This window comes from Festucalex cinctus, chromosome 8 (assembly GCF_051991245.1).
Source record: "Festucalex cinctus isolate MCC-2025b chromosome 8, RoL_Fcin_1.0, whole genome shotgun sequence".
NCBI lineage: Eukaryota > Metazoa > Chordata > Actinopteri > Syngnathiformes > Syngnathidae > Festucalex > Festucalex cinctus.
Genome location: NC_135418.1, coordinates 8,751,223 through 8,770,313, shown reverse-complemented (window position 1 = coordinate 8,770,313; position 19,091 = coordinate 8,751,223). Strand labels below are relative to the sequence as shown.

The window sequence follows — 19,091 nt, the reverse complement described above, 5'->3', positions numbered from 1 at the left end:
ACTCACTCTCATACACAACCCGAGGCATCAATAAACAAGACACATCCATACTTCCGATATTCATTTAGAAGGGAATTGTAAATATTAGTTTAAAAAAAAAAAATGAAATACAACAACCACACTTGAGTGATGTAAAAGTTAACGGTAACACTTTATAATAACTATCCGTTATAAGTAGTTCATAGACCATTAGTTGATTGTTAATTAATGAGTTGTTAATGACTTATTAAATGTTTGTTAACTGTTTGTTAAGAATTTATACTAATCACTATAAACAGTTAATATGTCATTATTAAACTGTTAAGTTATTGAGTTATAAATGACTTGTTAACTGTATATTAATCATTTGTAACTATATATTAGAAATTAGTAAGACTAAGTTAACAAACTATTAGTAAATTACTTACTAATGACTTGTTAAGTATCAGTTAATAGTTTATATATGTTATTAGGACGCTATTATAAAGTGGTAGCTATTCCTCATTTATTAACTGTTAGTAAATGAGGAACAGTTGCAACTTTACAATAACATCCCAATAGTATAAATTACCTACTTACTAATACTTAACTTATATATTAGCTAATTCTTTACATATAAGATGTTAAGCATCTACTAATACCTGTGAAACCTTGTCAAACAACAGGTGGAACAAAGTACAGAATTTGGAGGTGAAATTTAAAATATAAAATTACAATGCCTTGTTCTACAGATACGCTTTTCTGTGTACATTTGACCAATGACACACCACAGAAATGTTGAACATTGGGTTTTTAATGTGTCATAAAATACACACTGAGCCATCACATAGCATAACTTGAGTATAAAACAGTAACAAACCCAGGCATCCCATGCAAACCCATTCCGGTTTGGACTCTTTTTGTGCAGGACATGAAAACAAAAATCTAAATCAAGCCTTTGGCATTTTTGACGTGAACATATTGTAGCACAACTTGGATGCTCTATACTTTATTTAGCGACACAGCTACAACCAAACTGCTCTAAGGCACCATCCCACAGCTAAACATCACCTAAGCTTTCTTAGACAGAGGAATCAGTTTCCCCTTTTTCTTTTGGTATTCAACATCCCTCAAAAGGTTTGGGTCATCATTCAACACTTTGAGGCATTTTTTTGCAAAGTCCTGTAGTCGTTGCTGTGGTGTATGAGCAATCAGCAACTCCTTGTATTTCTTCCGGGCCACAACAGCCAGCTCACAGATGGGTGCATTGGCGACGATGGTGTTTCGGTCAACACCGACCTTTCGATATGCCACACTCAGCTTTCTATCTTTCTTGTAAGCCTTAAGGACTTTCTTGTATCTCCTGACGACCTCTTCAGGATGACGTGCTGAAAATAACAGAAATTTAGTTAAGTATAAAAAACATACAAGTAGTGAATAAACACAGGGAATCACATACAGAAGCAAAGTGGTTGAAAAAGTAATGAAGATTACATGAGCACCGAGTAATTGCAGGGTCCAAGAGAGTGAACCCATCAGAAAATACATTTTGGAAAATAAAGTTTACACACAGAGACAGACAGATACAGAGAGATAATGTGATGTTATTTTTTGGTTTGTTTTTATTTATCGTCTGTATTGCTGTTATTTGCTTAGTCAACACTGTATTTTAATGCTTACGCCAACAAAGCACTTGGAATACAGATAGACTAGGTGATGTCTACATGCCTGGCAGATTTCAGTTACATTCAATAAATGAATTACAATGTGAATTTAAATCCACCCCAGATGATGTTCGACTGAATTTGAATTACAGGAAGTGTAACTTCATTTAATGCAATTCAGAGAAACCAATTCTCATCACATATCAGTGAGAATGAGTATATTCCACTAGTGTGTTCCAAACAAAATGTCCAAAATGTTTGAGCCGTCATTGAAAGGGATACTTTACACATTTTCCAATTTTCATCAGGTAAAAAGTAAAAACTTAATTATTTTTCCATGTTCAATTAACACCTTTAAAAGGGCATTTTGCCACCTGCTGTCGGCTGAAAATGACATCACACGTGCTGAGGGCCCAGGTAACAACCAATCACTGCTCAACTGGTAAACATTAGGTAAGTCCCTCAACACATGCGATGTCATTTTCAGTTGACAGCAGGTGCCAAAATGCCCTTTTAAAGCTGTAAATTGTACATGATTTTTTCATGTAATTAAGTTATCAAATCTATTATAAACAAAATAACTTTTTACTGATGAAAATTGGAAAATGTGTAAAGTATCCCTTTAAAGCACTGGTGTCAAACATACGGCCCGCGATCCGGATCAGGCCCGCAAATGGGTTTAATCTGGCCCGCAAGATAATTTTGTAAAGTTAGAAGAAAAAAAAAATAATTGTAATGTCGGGTTAATTTATCAGCCGGCCACAATCAAAACATATAGATTTGTAATTTCACAAGCAGTCCTCAGATGAGCAATGCAACTTGTTATGGGAATCGTCCTTGATGTAATTATTTTACACACAACTTAAACTACAGTTTGTTTAATTATTATTATTTTTGTAATCATACACCAAGATAAATGTGTTAAATACGACACAAATTCAATTACTGGGAACACAAATATATATGACAACGATTAACATTCTTATAACATCATTAACTACGCCATGCAATGCATTCTGGGAACAATATACATGCAAAACAGGTCTATTTCACACGTCTGGAACGTATTGTGTTAGTAAGTGTTCGCGTTCCATTTGCATTCATGTTATTTTTCGGAACAATATGATTACAGTTGAGCTCCGTAATTTAGGGCTGGTCCACGAAAATCTGCGTATAAATGACGGCAATTGTTTTAAGTTATTTTCTCGATGCGGCCCACTTGATAATATATTTGCCTCCATATGCCCCCTGAGCTAACATGAGTTTGACACCCCTGCTTTAAAGGCTTAGATAAAGTAAGGTATTTTGGGAAATGAAGTGATGTACTACCATCATAAACTATGTCAAGGTTTTTACAATTTTGATGATCCGTTTTATCCGAGTCCACATTTAATGTTAATGAAAACAGTTACTACACTTTATTATTCACTATAATTAAGTCTTGTGTAGATAAAGTCCTTACAATAATATTTGTCTTATATACTATATAAAGCGTCATTGCTAAATACCATGACTTTCTTTGAATTTCATGGAATTTCAGTTCTACTTCCTGCAATTTGAATTTGAATCACAATTCTGTTTTCTGTTTGCCACCTCAATTTAAATTCAAGGACTGAATTCAAAACTAGGCGTCATTCTCAATTCAATTTTGACTTTTGTACAGGCCTGCCTGACACACATGAGGGTAGCAGGCGTTTTGCTTTCCTCTCTTTACATTTAGGCCTACCTCTCTGCTTGCCATGTCTTTTTTTCTTCTTTTTTTTCTTCCTCTTGTCCTTTTTCTTACGTCTCTGGTGGTGGTGCTTCTTTTTCTTCTTACGTCTTTTCTTCAATTTGTTGTCTGAATCGGAAGAATCAGATGATGAAGATGAGGAGCTGGATAAAGAGGAGTTGGATGGAGTGGAGGACATAGAGAAGGAAGCAGGAGAAGAGCTGGCTGAGGAAGATGTGTCAATTGTCCCACCATCATCTGCATCTACAACATAATAGAAAATACAATACTAAATGCACTACTTCGTATAATGACACAATTCAACCTACGTATTGTGTATATTCTTATCAACATTATTTATTAGGTTTTTAGTTTCCAAGTATCATTTTCAGATGAACAAACATGTTTTCCCAAGAAAGTGTTAGGACTACTTACTTTGACCAGCATTTTGGCGGAGGGAGTCTTCACAGATTTTTTCTGTGACTGTGTGCTGCTTCTTGGCCTCACAGAGCTTCCGCTGGTTCTCCTTAACTAAAAATAATGTTGGAGCCGTTGCCTCCGAATCTGGAATGATAGGATATTAAATGAAAACATCTCTAATCATAAAAGCCAGGTGAATGTAAAACACAATGAGTATCTGGCAATAGATATCTGCACTCGATCTTTGAATAACTGAACATCATCATCACCCATCACCAATACATGAATAGATATGTATGTACAGTGTATTTGAATAAACTATTAATATTAAGAAGAAGACTATTGTTATTATTATAGACTATTATTATATATACATGCTGTATATATACATAGAGCTCGGCAATATGGCCTTTTGGAATATCTTGATATTTTTATGTTAAGTTTTGCCTAACACTTGAATCAAACTTTTGATGCATACAATCACAGCAGTATGATAGTTCTTGTTTGACTGTTTTACAGCCAATTCAGTTATTCTGGGCATTTTTCAGCTAGACCAGTTTGGGTAAAAAAACAAACAAAAAATAAACAAAACAAAAAAACATGACAAAGGAAGGGTCTGGAATGGTCTATAGGTTGTATGCAGCCTGTGTTACTTTTCAAAAATAAACCATTCGACAAACTGTACGCCTACAGCAAGTTTTACAACTCATAGGGAGACTAATTGTACCTTCTTTTTAGACACACAATTCGTTCGTGCGCACTCAAACATAAACAACAAATTAAACATTGGACAGTTCACTAATCTGGTTGTATTATATAGCACAAATTTATGCTATCTGATCAAACATCTTTAACGAAAATATAACTCGCAGATAGTATGTTTACCGTCATTGCTGTTGTCCATGTGTACGTATCCCACGGCTGAAGTTGTCTTTTTACTGGAAGTGCCAGCTGTTGACTTCTTTCTCTTTCTCCCGGCAGTACCTGGATGTATCTCAGTATTTTGTGTATCATTGTTTGGAACACAGCTATCAAACATTTTACCGGACCGTGTGTTCATTGTTGGAAATCGATGCTAATGCTAGCTGCAGCCGCCAAAATGAACTTGCTGCGTTGAGTGAAGCCAGAAGCCACGAAGGATGGGCGTGTCTACCTCGACTGTCACTCACCAGTGGTGCGAGGTGATTGACAACCAGCCAACATGAAGTAGGAGCCTGTTACAATTATGATTGGCTTGTTTCGACCAATAGCACGATTGTATTTCGTTGGAGGGAAAAGAACGATCTGGCGGGAGCTATGGTAACGCGGATTTGGGACACTTGTATGCGGAAAGAACAGAGGATTTGAACATACGTAGGCGCTAAAGTCATATTGCAGGTAGCCATGCCAGGTTTAGCCACTGAGCTAAGAGAGCTTATTGAAGGCAGAACTAAATCTAAAAGAAGACACAGAGAATTAATCAAATGGATGCAGAAGAAAAGGCTTCTAAGAAGACAGATGAAATGCCAAAAATGCAAACTCAGGATGAAATTCAAGGAATCGGTTTGTGTGGACAACTATGCATGGTATGTACATTTGTATTGCATGAAATGACAACATACATGGATATTTTGGTTCATTATTCTAGTGAAAATTAATTGTGAGCTAATAAGAGTGAGCAATATATATTGATTTACCTTAGCGCTAGTCTACAAATACACAATTGCACTCCTAGTACTACTACAACTGTTACGACTATTACTACAGTAATCTACAAGAATATAATCACAAGAACACTTCATTTTGTGTAGAGTTTATAGATCTGCTATTTTCAGACAAAAATATACAGTATACTGAAAAAAAAATCAACACTAAGGAACATATTAAACACGTTAGCACATTTTATGTCAGTTCCTGGCAAGAAATATTTTCAGATGGGACACATTATTTCGAGGTCCTTGGCACGAAAGTTTTTGAAAATCACTGCTCTAGATGCTCCCCACGTATGTCACGTTCATATCTTTATTTGTATGTATTTTCAGGGTTTGCAAAAGCCAGAAACACAGAGGGAGGAAACTGAAGAGGTCAATTAGACACAGATCTATATTCAGAAATTCAAAGGTCTCACTCTTCAACTGGATGCGCTTTGTGTACAGGTATGCTATGGCATAAGTATATGATTTTAGTCTGTGGTGAAAAGTGCTCATTTCAATAGAAACACTGTATAACTGGGCTGTTATAACAGCAATTAGAGCCTATCCTGTAAAGCTTGTGATGATTATGTTATGGCACATCTGTCGACTCATGATGATAACAGGTGCTTGGAGTTACTTCACTTTTGTGATATATATTGCTAGAAGGTGTAATTTACAGCTTGCATTCTTGAATGTTTAATGCTGAGTTGGTCACCATTAGATCTGGTGGAAAAACATGAGGGTCTGACCCTACCTTGTGAAGCTCAATGGCAATTGGCTCTCTCAAGTTAGAGGATCTGTCAATTATTATTAGAAATAGAATTTTACAGATATCCTAAAGTATAATAGTCCTAAATGTGTTGCTTGAGCTCTCTAAAAAAACAAAAAAATTCCACAAGATGTTTTTGTCTAAACAGTAGTGGACAATTTTCATAGCTTACGGTGCAGTAAATGCGAGCTTAGTATATCAAATCCAAAATCTCTATATGTTTTTTAAATGCATTATAATATTTGCCCTATTCTATCAGATTTGCACAAGGCCTACATCTACGTCAAGTGGACATGATCAACGACGACATTTCTAGAAGCTCAACAACCCTGTCCAAGATGGCTCAAAAGCTGCGAGATGTGTGCACTACTGCGATGGACAGACATCAGCAAGCAAGTGGCCAGTACATTGGGGGTCGGCATCAGTTTGTCACCGTTGATGAGAGCCATTTCAGACATAAAAGAAAGGTAAGCAAGCACTGCAGTGCAAACTACCATTGAATGACAGATTACTCATTTTGTTTAAAGAAGAATACAGTACACTAATATTTTATGTTTTCAACAGTACGGACGGGGACGGATGGCTGGTGGCTGGAAGAGGAAGAAGTGGGTGTTCGGGATGCTAGGTGTGAACCGGAGAGGGAGAAGACATGCTAAGCCTGTTCTTCGCTTAGTTGAGAGAAGAAGAAGAAGAGATCTGGTGCCACTGATAGCTCATCATGTTAAAGTGGGATCTACAATAATAAGTGATGAGTGGCGTGCTTATCGCAATGCATTACCTCAGCTAGGTTACACCCATTTCACTGTTAATCACAGTGTATCATATGTCAATGCTCAAACAGGTGCACATACTCAGCACTAGGGGTGTGAATTGCCTAGTACCTGACGATTCGATTCGTATCACGATTCACAGGTCACGATTCGATTCGATACCGATTAATCCCGATACGAATGGTCACGATTCGATACCGATTAATCCCGATACGAATTTATAAGTCGATTGTTGCGATTTTTTTCCATTCAAATTTAGAAAATACTATCAGTAAATTTGTACATGTACACTGTAAGATTTGTATGAATATATTTATCTAAAACTTGAGGCTTATAACCGTGAGCCACTGTACACAAACAGTTTGCAATCTGTTTCACATTTGAACAGCATTAAAATAAAAATATTAAGGCTTAATGTGGCGTTCATATAACATTCTTCCATGCTCAAGGTGTGAATCCCAAAAAAAAAAAAAAAAAAAAAAAAAAAAAAAAAAAAAAAAAAAAAAAAAAAAAAATCGATTCTGCCAATTACTGAATCGATTCGAGAATCGCGCGATGTAGTATCGCGATATATCGCCGAATCGATTTTTTTTAACACCCCTACTCAGCACATAGAGAGGGCATGGAGAACGGTTAAGGAAAATGTGTGGAGACTCAGGGGGAATCGTACAGAGGAGTTACTGGTAGACCATCTCAGAGTTATTGAATGGCATGAGTGGCTTGCACGTAAGCATCACAAAGGGCCGTTAGGACGGATAATCCATGACATTGCTATGATGTATGGACATTAAATGTCCCTCTGAAATTCTATTATCAAGGGTTATCACAGGGGTCACCAACTCCGGTCCTCGAGGGCTAATATATCCAGCATGCTTTGGATGTTACCTTCCTCCAACACAGCTGATTCATATGATCAGCTCATCAGCTAGCTCTACAGAGGCCTGTTAACGATCCTGATCATTTGAACCAGGTGGATTAAGAGGAAGGAAACATCCAAGACATGCTGGACAGGTGCCCTTGAGGACCAGAGTTGGTGGCACCTGGTTTTGTACACAAAGTGTTCAAACCTCATGGGTTTACTGTTTTACACTCTTGTTACGCTGTGTGATCGCCGAGAACTTGTGTTACTATACATTAAACACGACATTCAACATTTCATCTGTGATGTTTCTTTGTTCAAATACAGTACACAAAAAGCCTGTGGGTGAACCAAAAATGAGGTACAAACATTTGATATTTTAAATATCAATTTTCCATACCATTGAACTTTTTCCACTCATTTGCTCTTCTATAAAGGTTCACTGGTATAGTATTAGTAGATGGTTAATAAACTATTAACAACTGCTGTAAAGAAGTGAGTTAATCTACTACTTAAATATTAGTTATTACTCTATTTATGTTATTGGGACGTTATTCTAAAGTTGCAACTACTCCACATTTACTAACATGTAATAAATGAGGAATAGTGGCAACTTTATAATAACGTCCCATTAACCTTTACAAAATATGAAGTAATACTTAACAAGTCATTAGTAAGTAATTTGCTAATAGCTTGTTAACGATGTATGACTAATTTATTAAATATAGTTATGAATGATTAATATACAGTTAACAAGTCATTTAGAGCTCAATAACTAACAGTTTAATAATGACATTTTTACTATTTATAGACATCATTATAAAACCTAAACAAACAGTTAACAAACATTTAATAAGTCATTAACAACTAATTAATAAGTCATTAACAACTAATTAATTAACAGTTTACTAAAGGTCTATTAACTAGTTATAACGGGTAGTTATTATAAAGTGTTACCAAGTTATACTTCTCTGACTTATTTTATTGCATTTGGTCGATCACTTCACGAAGAACACAAACCAGCAGATTACATGTAAGTGAATAAAAAATATTCCCTCATTGTTCATCTATCAAATGAACGCATCACAGCATGGGATTGCTTTAACAATGACGCCAGGATTTAATTAATGAAGAGGCTTGCACACGCGCACATGCACACAGTTTTCTGGGAAGCATGTTTTTTTTTTTTTTTTTTTTTTTATTCCGTGAAACACAACATAAGGTAATCAATACCGATTAGAGTCTAATTGTGCTTCCTCTTCAAGTTACGATTGCAAAAATAAGGTGGAGAACACGTGTATACAGGATATAGGCTAGTTTGACAAAGAGTAGAATTAGAAGTTGCCATGGTTTGGGTTTCAGGGTTGTTTTTTGGGTTTGCTTTTGGTTCCATTGTGGTCAGGTTTGTTGTTGTTTTCCATGTCCTGCTGCTTTTGTCACGTCACGTCTCTCCTTGCCACATCTGTTTGTTTGGTTATTGTTTGTATCTGGACTTTGTTGTTTTTCTTAGTTACCAAGTACCCTGTTTGCCCTTTTGTTTTGTTTTGATTACCGGTAAATTACACTTTTTTTTTCTTTCTTTTTTTAGCACCTCTGCCTCGCTTGCCTACCTGCACTTGGGTCCTCCACGACACCTCACTTGTGACAGAACGGACCAACCACACCTGGACTTAGCAGGAAGACCCCGACGTCGCCCGGCACGCCGCCGGTCGGCTACTAAGTGCCATCAGCCTGCTGCCCAACCCCGTTCCCGCCACGTAGGTCCTGGTTTTCGGTCTGCTTCCCCCTCGTTTTATGTCTCCCGTTTAGCCAAACACCTTAGTTTACCGGATTCCTTGCCATATGACACCATTTTGTCACCTCATTGTTTCATAGACACAGACTCAGATTTCACCGACAATGATGAAGGCTCTTTTTTTGTTACAACACTTCCTGATTCCGGTTCATATTTAGACACTGATTTAGATTATTTCACTAGCACATCACTCCTCGTCACCTTGGTCCCCGCCATGTTCATCACTCCGGTCCCCCTCTTGTGCACCCCATAGCCCCACGTCACCAAGACGTCAAGTTTTAGTCCCCACTTCACCTAGTCCCTCACCTAGTCACGGTCGGCCTAGTCACGTTCCCTTGGTCTTTGGTTCCTCGGTTCAGGGTATCCCTGGTGATCTTCACTCCCTCTGGCAGCAGGCTGATGTGCCCCTGGTTCCTGCTCTCAAGCCTTCCTTAAGTCACAGCCTGCCTCGAACCAGCTACAGCACACCCCGGCTCGGAGGAGGCGAAAAACAAAGCAAAGGCGAGCCAAGCTTCAGCCCCTTGCCACCTCACCTGTGCCGCTGCCGCTTCAGACCTTAGTCACGGTCTCTCTGCGGCCGCCCTCTGCTCCTGTTCCGGCAGCGCACGTCCTGCGGCCGCCTTCTGCTATTTGTCTGGCGGCGCACGTCCTGCGGCCGCCTTCTGCTGTTTGTCTGGCGGCGCATGTCCTGCGGCCGCCCTCTGGTCCTCATCCGGCAGTACACGTCCTGCGGCCGCCCTCTGGTCCTCGTCCGGCGGCGCACGTCTTGCGGCCGCCTTCTGCTATTTGTCTGGCGCCGCACGTCCTGCGGCCGCCCTCTGGTCCTCATCTGGCAGTACACGTCCTGCGGCCACCTTCTGCTCCTCGTCCGGTGGTGCACGTCCTGCGGCCGCCTTCTGCTATTTGTCTGGCGGCGCACGTCCTGCGGCCGCCCTCTGGTCCTCGTCCGGCGGTGCACGTCTTGCGGCCGCCTTCTGCTATTTGTCTGGTGGAGCACGGCCTTGCCGGGCCCCCCTCATCTGGCGTCCAGGTTGCCCTCCTGAACGGCCCCGCCGAGCCCCCCTCGTCTGGCCCAGATGAGTGGACCGTGTTCCCGCCTCCGTGCCCCCTTCCGCCCACCCTGTGTTTGGATTTTTTTTAAATTTTGGCTGGTTTTTTTATGTGCTACATCTGTTTGTTTGGTTATTGTTTGTATCTGGACTTTGTTGTTTTTCTTAGTTACCAAGTACCCTGTTTGCACTTTTGTTTTGTTTGATGAAATTACACTTCTTTTTTTTTTCTTTTTTTTTAGCCTCAGCCTCCCTACCTCGCTTGCCTACCTGCTCTTGTGTCCTCTACCACACCTCATTCGTGGCAGAAGTAGAGTAGTATTTAAACAAACAGTTGATTTGTTTTATGTTCTCTTATGTAGTTTCAGCATATAATAGCTTCAATAGAAGAGGCTGCCATTCGAGTAATGTTGTAGTATTGTAAGAATGTTCAAACTAACATAGATGGGAATTGAAGATCGAGCAGAAAGAAAACATAGCTTGCTGCTATTAGATTATTTCCTGCTAATGATACCTGTATACTTGTATGATACGTGTGCAAACACACGTGAGTCCTAAATGTGTCAAGTGTGCAGGAGGGCCCAAGGCTTGCGTTCTATTTGATAATCACACATGTTAAGTCAACCAGTCAGGACACACACATAAAAACACACAAACACACAGGGGTCAGAGACAGGATTATTGCCTTTTTGTGTTCCAGTGAACTGATCTTAAATACACATTAAATAATTCATCCAGGAGTCTGTATGATGAAATGATTAAAATTGGGCTTATGCATTATTTGTATTTGATGTTAATTTCCATGAAACTGGCTTGAACCAAGGAACAAACATTTTGGTGTGACTCCTCATAGATCCTAAATATTTTTTTTTCTTTTCACTGAAGCAACTCCATTCGCTCCCGACTGTTTTACTGGATTTTGGCTGATTGCGGTAAAAACTGGATTTTGAATGATATGATGAGGAGGACGGACTTTGTTCTGGCACTGAAGAGTGATGTTGTTCATAAAGAATACGTCCCAGCAAATAAACACGTTCGATTTGCCCGGCCGTTTCGAGCCGGGCCGAAACTCCGTCAATGGCAACCTTTCTGTCTTTCAAGAAAGTGGGTGTGGCTTTCCAGGCTAGTATAACTCATACTTCGGGTATACTGTATGTTGTGTCGAAACTTGCACAGTAAAATGTGAATTGAAAACATTGTTGTACCTGCAAGTAGTTATCAGTAACATAGTGAAAATGGAACAAAATGTAAAATACAGTATTCAATTTACCATGTGCATCCCTATATTTTCTTCCAGCACTACTAAAAATTGAAGTTAGGGGTTACTTTGTAGAAAAAAATAAAAAAAATAAAAAAATGTTAGTCTGCAGCACTGCCATCCATTCACCTGAAGCAACAGCTCTACAATTTTAAATACACCCCTGTCCATGTACAGCACTTTGTATGCAGCAATGGTTGTTTGCTCTATTAATAAACTTGAGTTTATATGCATGTAAACAGATTCAGTGTCAACAATATCAAACAAATTAATAGCTCAGGTTGGCTTCTTGTATTATATTGTTGAGGCGTGCCGAATGAAGTGGCCAGTGATTGAAGATTGCAATGAAATATATCAGCTGCAGTATTAAAGGCAAAGGCCTCAAATGTTTTCTAATCATATAATCAGCAAACAAAAGGCTGCACAGTACAATTTTTTTTCCAGTGGCATTTCACTCTATTAAATCTGACCTCCATCACTCAAGCGTTGTTAACCTGCCAACACTGACTCAGTGTGTGTTTTAAAGATCACACGCTGAAGCGATTGCAAGTTTTAATGTCCTTGACCGAGCTTTAATTCCCATCTTGGCATTTGATTTGGACTGTCTTCTCACATGGAATTAATTTTGATATTGCCCTGCTTGTTTGTGTCAGCATGGATTGGATGAACTATTTTTCTATGCTCATCACATAAATATATCTCAGTAATCTGAATTAGTGAATTCATTTCAGGTTGCAGAGAACTTTCAACACATACATGACTCGACTATGTCTCAAAATAAATAAATAGACAGATAATTAAATACATTGATGTAAGTCTGTGAAGTGAACCATTTTATGTGATCTTTGTCTATTGCTATTAGACCCGCCAACTTGAACAGACATATCAATTCAGTTTTAATACATAAACATGTGTGCGTGTGCCGTGTGTGCTTATGCATGTGTCATATTCCTCCAGAGTACGACCTTTGAGGTGATTGGCCATCTACCCTGCCAAGATGGGAACCAAGCAGAATTTAATTAGTGTGTGGCTTAGGCTGGCCTAATTAAATGCACAGACTTAACATGATCAGAGAGTAACTCGTTGACACAAGACCAGGAATTCACCTTTGCTTTTTAATCTTCTATTTATCTTACTTCCCTATCTACACTGTGACAACAGTCCATAATTGTGCACCTATAAAACAAACCCAGCTCCAAAAGTATTGGAATAGTGATGGCAATTACTTAAACTGACAGTGTGTAAAAGTTCACCACAAGATGTCATAGAACGCAGCCGAAGTGCATACATTTCGAAGCAAGTACACTACGTGGGCTGAAAGAGACCAACCACACTTGGCAAGCCTACCACCGTTTTTTATTTTGCGAGAGTAAACGAGCATCTCGGCGAGCGAAGGCAACTTAGCACCTGGTGCAAGTACGGTATGCATCCTATTCAACTGTTTAAATAGTAAAAAAATAATAATAATAATTGTTTCACCTACAAAAAAAAATCACATCAGTGGCAATCAGAAGGCAATCAGGTCAGACGTCCTTGTCGATGAGGTGTCCCTTATTTATTTTTCAGGGAGTTGGCAGGCGATGCCGAAAGATCGAGTGAGCCAGATTTAGCTGGAGCAGCTAACTAGAGCCACTAGTTAGTCAGATCCAAAGGCCGGCGTAGCTAACAAGATCGGCTAGCGGGAGAAGCTAGTTTAAAAAAAAAAAAAAGCCTGCAAGGGCAAAGCAGAATGTCAAGCCTGATTCAATTCAATTTTCGACATTCAGTTCCACAATTTTCAATTAAGTTTTTTAAATCCTTATTTTTTATTTTTTTTTAACAAATGTACTCATTTGATAACCAAAAGAAGTGTAAGATGTGTGAGATGTCGATAATGATTAAACGCCTCAAACGCCTATTGTAGCCACTTGTGAAACTCGAGACCTGAACCTATAAATTAATATGACATTATTTATCACACATCGTGTGCGTTTTGGACAAATTGATGGAGGTTATGTGGGTTTAATGTGTCAGCTAGCCATGCAGCTTCAGTCAGTGAAGGGCTTGATAACTCACGGTGAAAAATTGACGTTACGGCTTACTTTATTCAGGGTATTTAATTGATATTACCAAAATATTAATGGCCAAAAGGGAAGGAACATAAATGATCTGAAATGATCTGTTCAATTCAAATTTACATGTATAGACTTGTTGAATTTCTAATTGGGTGAGTCTCATTTCCTTATTTGCAACCTCCTTATGCAAGCAACCTTGTTAGATGCCAGAGGATGTTAGGATGTTAAACAGGTAGGTAGAAAAACATGGAGCAGGTGAATGGCAGGAAAAACAGGGCAAACATTTATTTAAAAAGAAATATCTCAAAAATAAACAAAGACAATGATGGGAAGTCCAACACAAATAAACTAACAAAACTAAAGAAAACTCAAGGTGGAGAGAGCCCAGTCTGCTCAAGTGTGGCTCAATCTTTTTTTTTTTAGGAACTAATCAGCCCCCCAGGTGTGACAAATTAGGTGCAATCATCTGGGAAAGGCAGAGGCATGGCAAACAATTGCATCGAGACTTGGCCCAGGGCCGTAACAAACCTACAACAACAACAAAATTTTCATCCGTGATTGGTCAAAACAAACGTTTGGTAGCCGCGTACAAGTTGCGCATTGCCCAATCAGCTTGAAGTATTGAAATGAATGTCCCATCTTTCCCTATAAGATCACATTGGAACGGTCCCAGATTGATATTGTGGAGAACTCCATTGAGTGAATCACAATTAGCAATCGCAAGGTTAGCATTATTAGTTATTCGGAAACAAAGGCCCTAATATTGCATTAAAACGGTGGAATGTGCATCGGTGACTACTAACAAGTAACATGCTGATGCCATTATTTCCAACGCTAATATATAATGTGTTTTGCTCGTGCACAGCATTCACTGACGTGTGATGTGTTCACTGCCGAACCAAGGCATCCTATTGGCCCTTGAATGCTCTGAACTAATGGCACGGCAGCTTTTTCATGTTGAGACAAAAAAACAACCTGGTATTGGTACGGTGTTGGCATCGGCCGATACTGCAAAACTGGGTATCGGAATCAGTATTGGGCAGTGTTGCCACAGTTACCTTGAAAAAGTAACTTAGTTACTTTACTGATTACTTGGTTTTAAAAGTAACTAAATTGCGTTACTGATTACTTGATTTTAAAAGTAACTAAGTTAGATTAAAAGTTACCTTTTTAGTTACTTTCAGCAGCTGCCGATAACACCATCTCAACATAAAAATAATGCAGTAGAAACGGAGTTCCAAATACTTTATTGAAAGTGCATTTTTAACATGAAAATAAAGGTTTTTTTTATGAAAAACAAAATAGGCAGTCTCTCTTGACTTCTTGTAACGTAAATACTTTTTATAAAACAAAAAATAAAAATCTATCCAGGTTGAAAATGAAAATCCCCTAAATTCCTCTATTGTTTGTTTGTTCCGCTATTCCAGTGTGTACACATGTATCAGTTTAAATATTTATTAGTAGTTATTGACAGTTATAATTGTTTTTTGGTTTGTTTGTTTTTTCTCTTCAAAATAAGGATCAGGAAAACAAAAGGTTGATAATTTAATGTTAAATATAAATATTTAACCTTTAGACAGACACCAACACAATTAAACAGAATATTTGCACATTGTGAAGTATTTCAGAAACATAAATTTAAGACATGAAATAAACCTACCGTCCAGCCAAAAGAAATATGAAGCCACCATCACTTTTGTTTTGAATGTGCAAACCATTCATGACCAGACCATGGCTGAATTCAGTGTGGTGATCAATGACTTCTGCCTCATCTTCGTAGTTAGCAGTAGTTGTTTGTGACTGTTACAAAAGTGAGATAGTTTGCCTTGTTCATGAAAATGTGGAGTAACGCATTGATTCTCTGGACAGTAACTTTAATCAGACTACTTTGTAGAATAAAGTAACGCGTTAATCTATTAGTTACTTTAGAAAGCAACTTTTTTTGAGTAACGCGTTACTAAGTAACGCGTTACCGGCAACACTGGTATTGGGGGCCAAAAAAATTATTTTGGAACAACACTAGTCATAACACATGTGCATTTTATGCTTCATGTTTTAAATAGAATTAAACTAAATGCAAACATAAGCAACATTATCACTACACAACTGCATGCACGTTATCTTTGCCAGCAAAGCCAATCGTGAATGGGCTTCCCCAAGCCTCAATCCGCCCACGTTCCTCACTCACAGCGCATCTCGTTTGCAGTGACTTGTAAATAAATAGCTACAGTATTTTACAGTGTTCATATGTTGCTGTGTATCTTGCACTGAATACGTAAAACAACTTGAATACAAGACTTTTTGAATACACACTGGCATGACACTTCACTGCCCGAGGCAACACTGAGTCTTAATACACTCCTGTGTGCTACTTGGAACACAGCGAAGAGTAGTCACACTAACAGGCCATCACCATCGCTTTGTCAACAGATGAGTCATCCCAGATTGTGCGCTGACTGAGTGAATCCGAGTCAGTCTAAATGAGCTCAGGTTGAGGAACTTCCTTAATAATGCACTCGCTCAAACTGAGATTGAGAATGTCATTTATTACAATGCACCTGATTGTCACACTCGGGGATTACGACTATTGAGGGAATTGCGTTTTTTGTTGACCTTTTGGATTTGCTTTGCATTGTTTTGATCAAATTTTATTTTGTTTCCCAGTGTCACGTTTGTGCCTTCCCAGTCTGGTCATTAGCCTACGTCTTTGTCTCCACCTGTTTTCATCAGTTCTGTTCCATGTGTCTACCGTCTACCAATCAACAACTTCCAGTCACGCGTGTCTTGTCCACGTGTGCCTGTTTATCTCATCGGTATGTTTGTATTTACTTCCCAGTTTCTGTTCAGTCATTCTGTTCATTATAAAAACATTAATCACATCACGTTGTCCTTTGTCAAATCACATTGCTCCTAATCTGTGGTTGTGGTTGTTTTTTTTTTTCTTGTTACTTGACATCATGTTTTTTGGACAATGTTCATTTACTATTTTTGATCCTGCTACACCATAAGTTTGTTTTGATTTTTTTGCAAATAAATCCTATTTTGAGAATACCCTTGTTCCCGTGCCCGTCCCGTTCTTCTGCTTCCCTGTGCCTGGGTCCACCTGTCTTGTTTGCCCTCACACCATCATTAAGTAAACCCTTGAATCATGACAGAATGAATCAAACATACAAGGACACAGCAGGAAGCACACGCCGTCGCCCGTGCACACCATCCGTCTGAATGCCGTCCCCCACAGCCTGCTGACCAAGAAACTCCTCAATCAGTGAACCCTCTTGTTTTTCCCACTCTGTCCCTCTGCCTAGATAGTCTCCCTTGTGTCTAATTTTTCTAATCGCTGATCAATCTTACCTTCCCCTACGTACATTTTTTATAAGCTGACTTTGGTTTCTTGACCCAGGGTTCTCACTAAAGGTGCTTTGTGAAATAGGCCCCAGGTGTGCCACATTGTCAACAGTCAGTTATTTTGTATTTAGTTCCCAGCATCTATTCACAAGTTCTGGATTTATTGTGGGAATGCTTCAGCATTCCCACATATGTTATTGTGATTTTTATTCTCCACACTTTTTTTTTGCCACGTAACAACTCCCACATAATAAAATTCATGGCTCCTGGGGTATTTATCGCCTGATTCCACATTACTTACAGCATTTAACATTTAATATCAACTTTTCTCCATTCATTTTCAATTGGACAGACATTTAACCTTTTCTAAGTATCACTTTCCACGCCCACTTCCATAAATATATATATATATATATATATATATACACATATATACATATATAACTTATCATCATTACCAGGTGTCTGATACTGCTCAGTGGCAGAGTTGGTAAAACGCATTGTCCACTAACCAGGAGGTTATAATGTCGTAATTTATCTCTCAATTTGCTTTCAGCATTCCCACGCAATTTCTCCAGAAATTGCACTTAGTCTAGTTGTGATTACCATTGCTCCCCTGCCTTGCTTCTGCTATTTTTCTGTGCTTAGTTCCACCTGGCTTGATTGCGCACCCTCCAAAGCACAAAAACCTACAAATTTGGAAGATATATTTTGGCCGTGGCCGAGATCTTCATATGTTTGTTGGTACTACTAAATCTAAAATGAAAATGTTTTGGTCAAATATCTACTTTCTGTTACAATTACAGTACATTTTCCTTTGTGCTGTTTTGGATCAGACAATCTAGAGCGGTTATGCTGCATCCAGAGGGCATATAACTGTACAGTGCAACCTCCAGTTGGCCCCAATATAGTATTCTTTTTTGGGAAATGAATGATGCAGAGAAGACAAATACATTTAAGTCAAATGAAAGGGCACACAAATTAGGTCTACAGTGAAGCACTATTATAAACTGTGTTCTAGTCATCACTTACGCATGGCGGTTTACATAATTTAGACAGCACACTTTTTGATTTCATGCTGGGAAGGGAAATGAGTCAGCCTGAAGCCAGTGGATGACGTTTGAATTTAAAAAAAAAAAAAGTGTGAATAAACTAGTTTCACCCTGAAGCTATATTACGAATGTGACTAAACTCAGGTAATTATTTTAAAATTTGAATTCCTTGGTAACAAAATAATACAGTTTGGTCCTAGTGAGGACACACTGTATAGAAAACGGATGGATACCCTAATTCAGTAGTCACCAAAGTGGTGCCTATGGATACCACATTGGGGGTGCAACGGTTTCAGATTTTGGTGTATGATTATAGTCTGAGGAAAAAAAACGTGGTTTTATGGTTACGCTTATAGACAAACAAAAATCACATCAGCATTCTCTGAAAATTTATATTTTTAAGAAGAAATAACTGAAAATATGTATTTTTTTTAATTTGCTGCCTTGTAAAACAAATACAGCAGATTAGACAGACGGCTCTAAAATTAGGGCATGGCACTATGTACAAGTATAACAAATGGACAGTATGTACCCTCCTTTTCTTTCATCTTAAAAAAAAAATAATATTTTTCTTTCATCTTTCAATTTCTTTGCATTTCAATTATACTTACAGGTGAAATGTTTGTCCACAGCCTTTAAAATGGCGATTTGTGCAGTTTACCACTACACATGGAGGCATTTTGGAGCCAAATACGTTTCTTGGGAGTACCAAGA

The 19,091-nt window shown here is 38.4% G+C and overlaps 1 protein-coding gene and 1 long non-coding RNA gene across 2 annotated transcripts; one reads left to right on the top strand and one right to left on the bottom strand.

The window, feature by feature from the left end:
* Nucleotides 1-872: 872 nt before the first annotated feature.
* Nucleotides 873-4,871, bottom strand: LOC144023950 (uncharacterized). The gene is made up of 4 exons (XM_077529932.1): nucleotides 4,639-4,871; nucleotides 3,769-3,897; nucleotides 3,349-3,597; nucleotides 873-1,346 (listed from the first exon to the last, which is right to left on the bottom strand). Exons 1-4 carry the CDS (start codon nucleotides 4,811-4,813, stop codon nucleotides 1,030-1,032), a joined length of 870 nt encoding a protein of 289 aa, XP_077386058.1. The 5' UTR covers nucleotides 4,814-4,871; the 3' UTR covers nucleotides 873-1,029.
* A 144-nt stretch (nucleotides 4,872-5,015) lies between these two features.
* On the top strand, nucleotides 5,016-6,972 carry LOC144023951 (uncharacterized). Its single transcript, XR_013284646.1, has 4 exons — nucleotides 5,016-5,318; nucleotides 5,775-5,888; nucleotides 6,455-6,662; nucleotides 6,760-6,972. It is a non-coding gene; the product is annotated as an uncharacterized LOC144023951 (long non-coding RNA).
* The last annotated feature ends 12,119 nt before the right edge of the window (nucleotides 6,973-19,091 follow it).

What these genes read in the sequence shown, in the direction of transcription:
- LOC144023950 (XM_077529932.1), bottom strand. Translation starts at nt 4,813, where the DNA reads ATGAACACACGGTCCGGTAAAATGTTTGATAGCTGTGTTCCAAACAAT. An exon ending in CATGGACAACAGCAATGACG is followed by an intron (nt 3,898 to 4,638) that starts GTAAACATACTA and finishes CTATCATTCCAG; the next exon opens with ATTCGGAGGCAACGGCTCCA. An exon ending in AAGACATGGCAAGCAGAGAG is followed by an intron (nt 1,347 to 3,348) that starts GTAGGCCTAAAT and finishes TGTTATTTTCAG; the next exon opens with CACGTCATCCTGAAGAGGTC.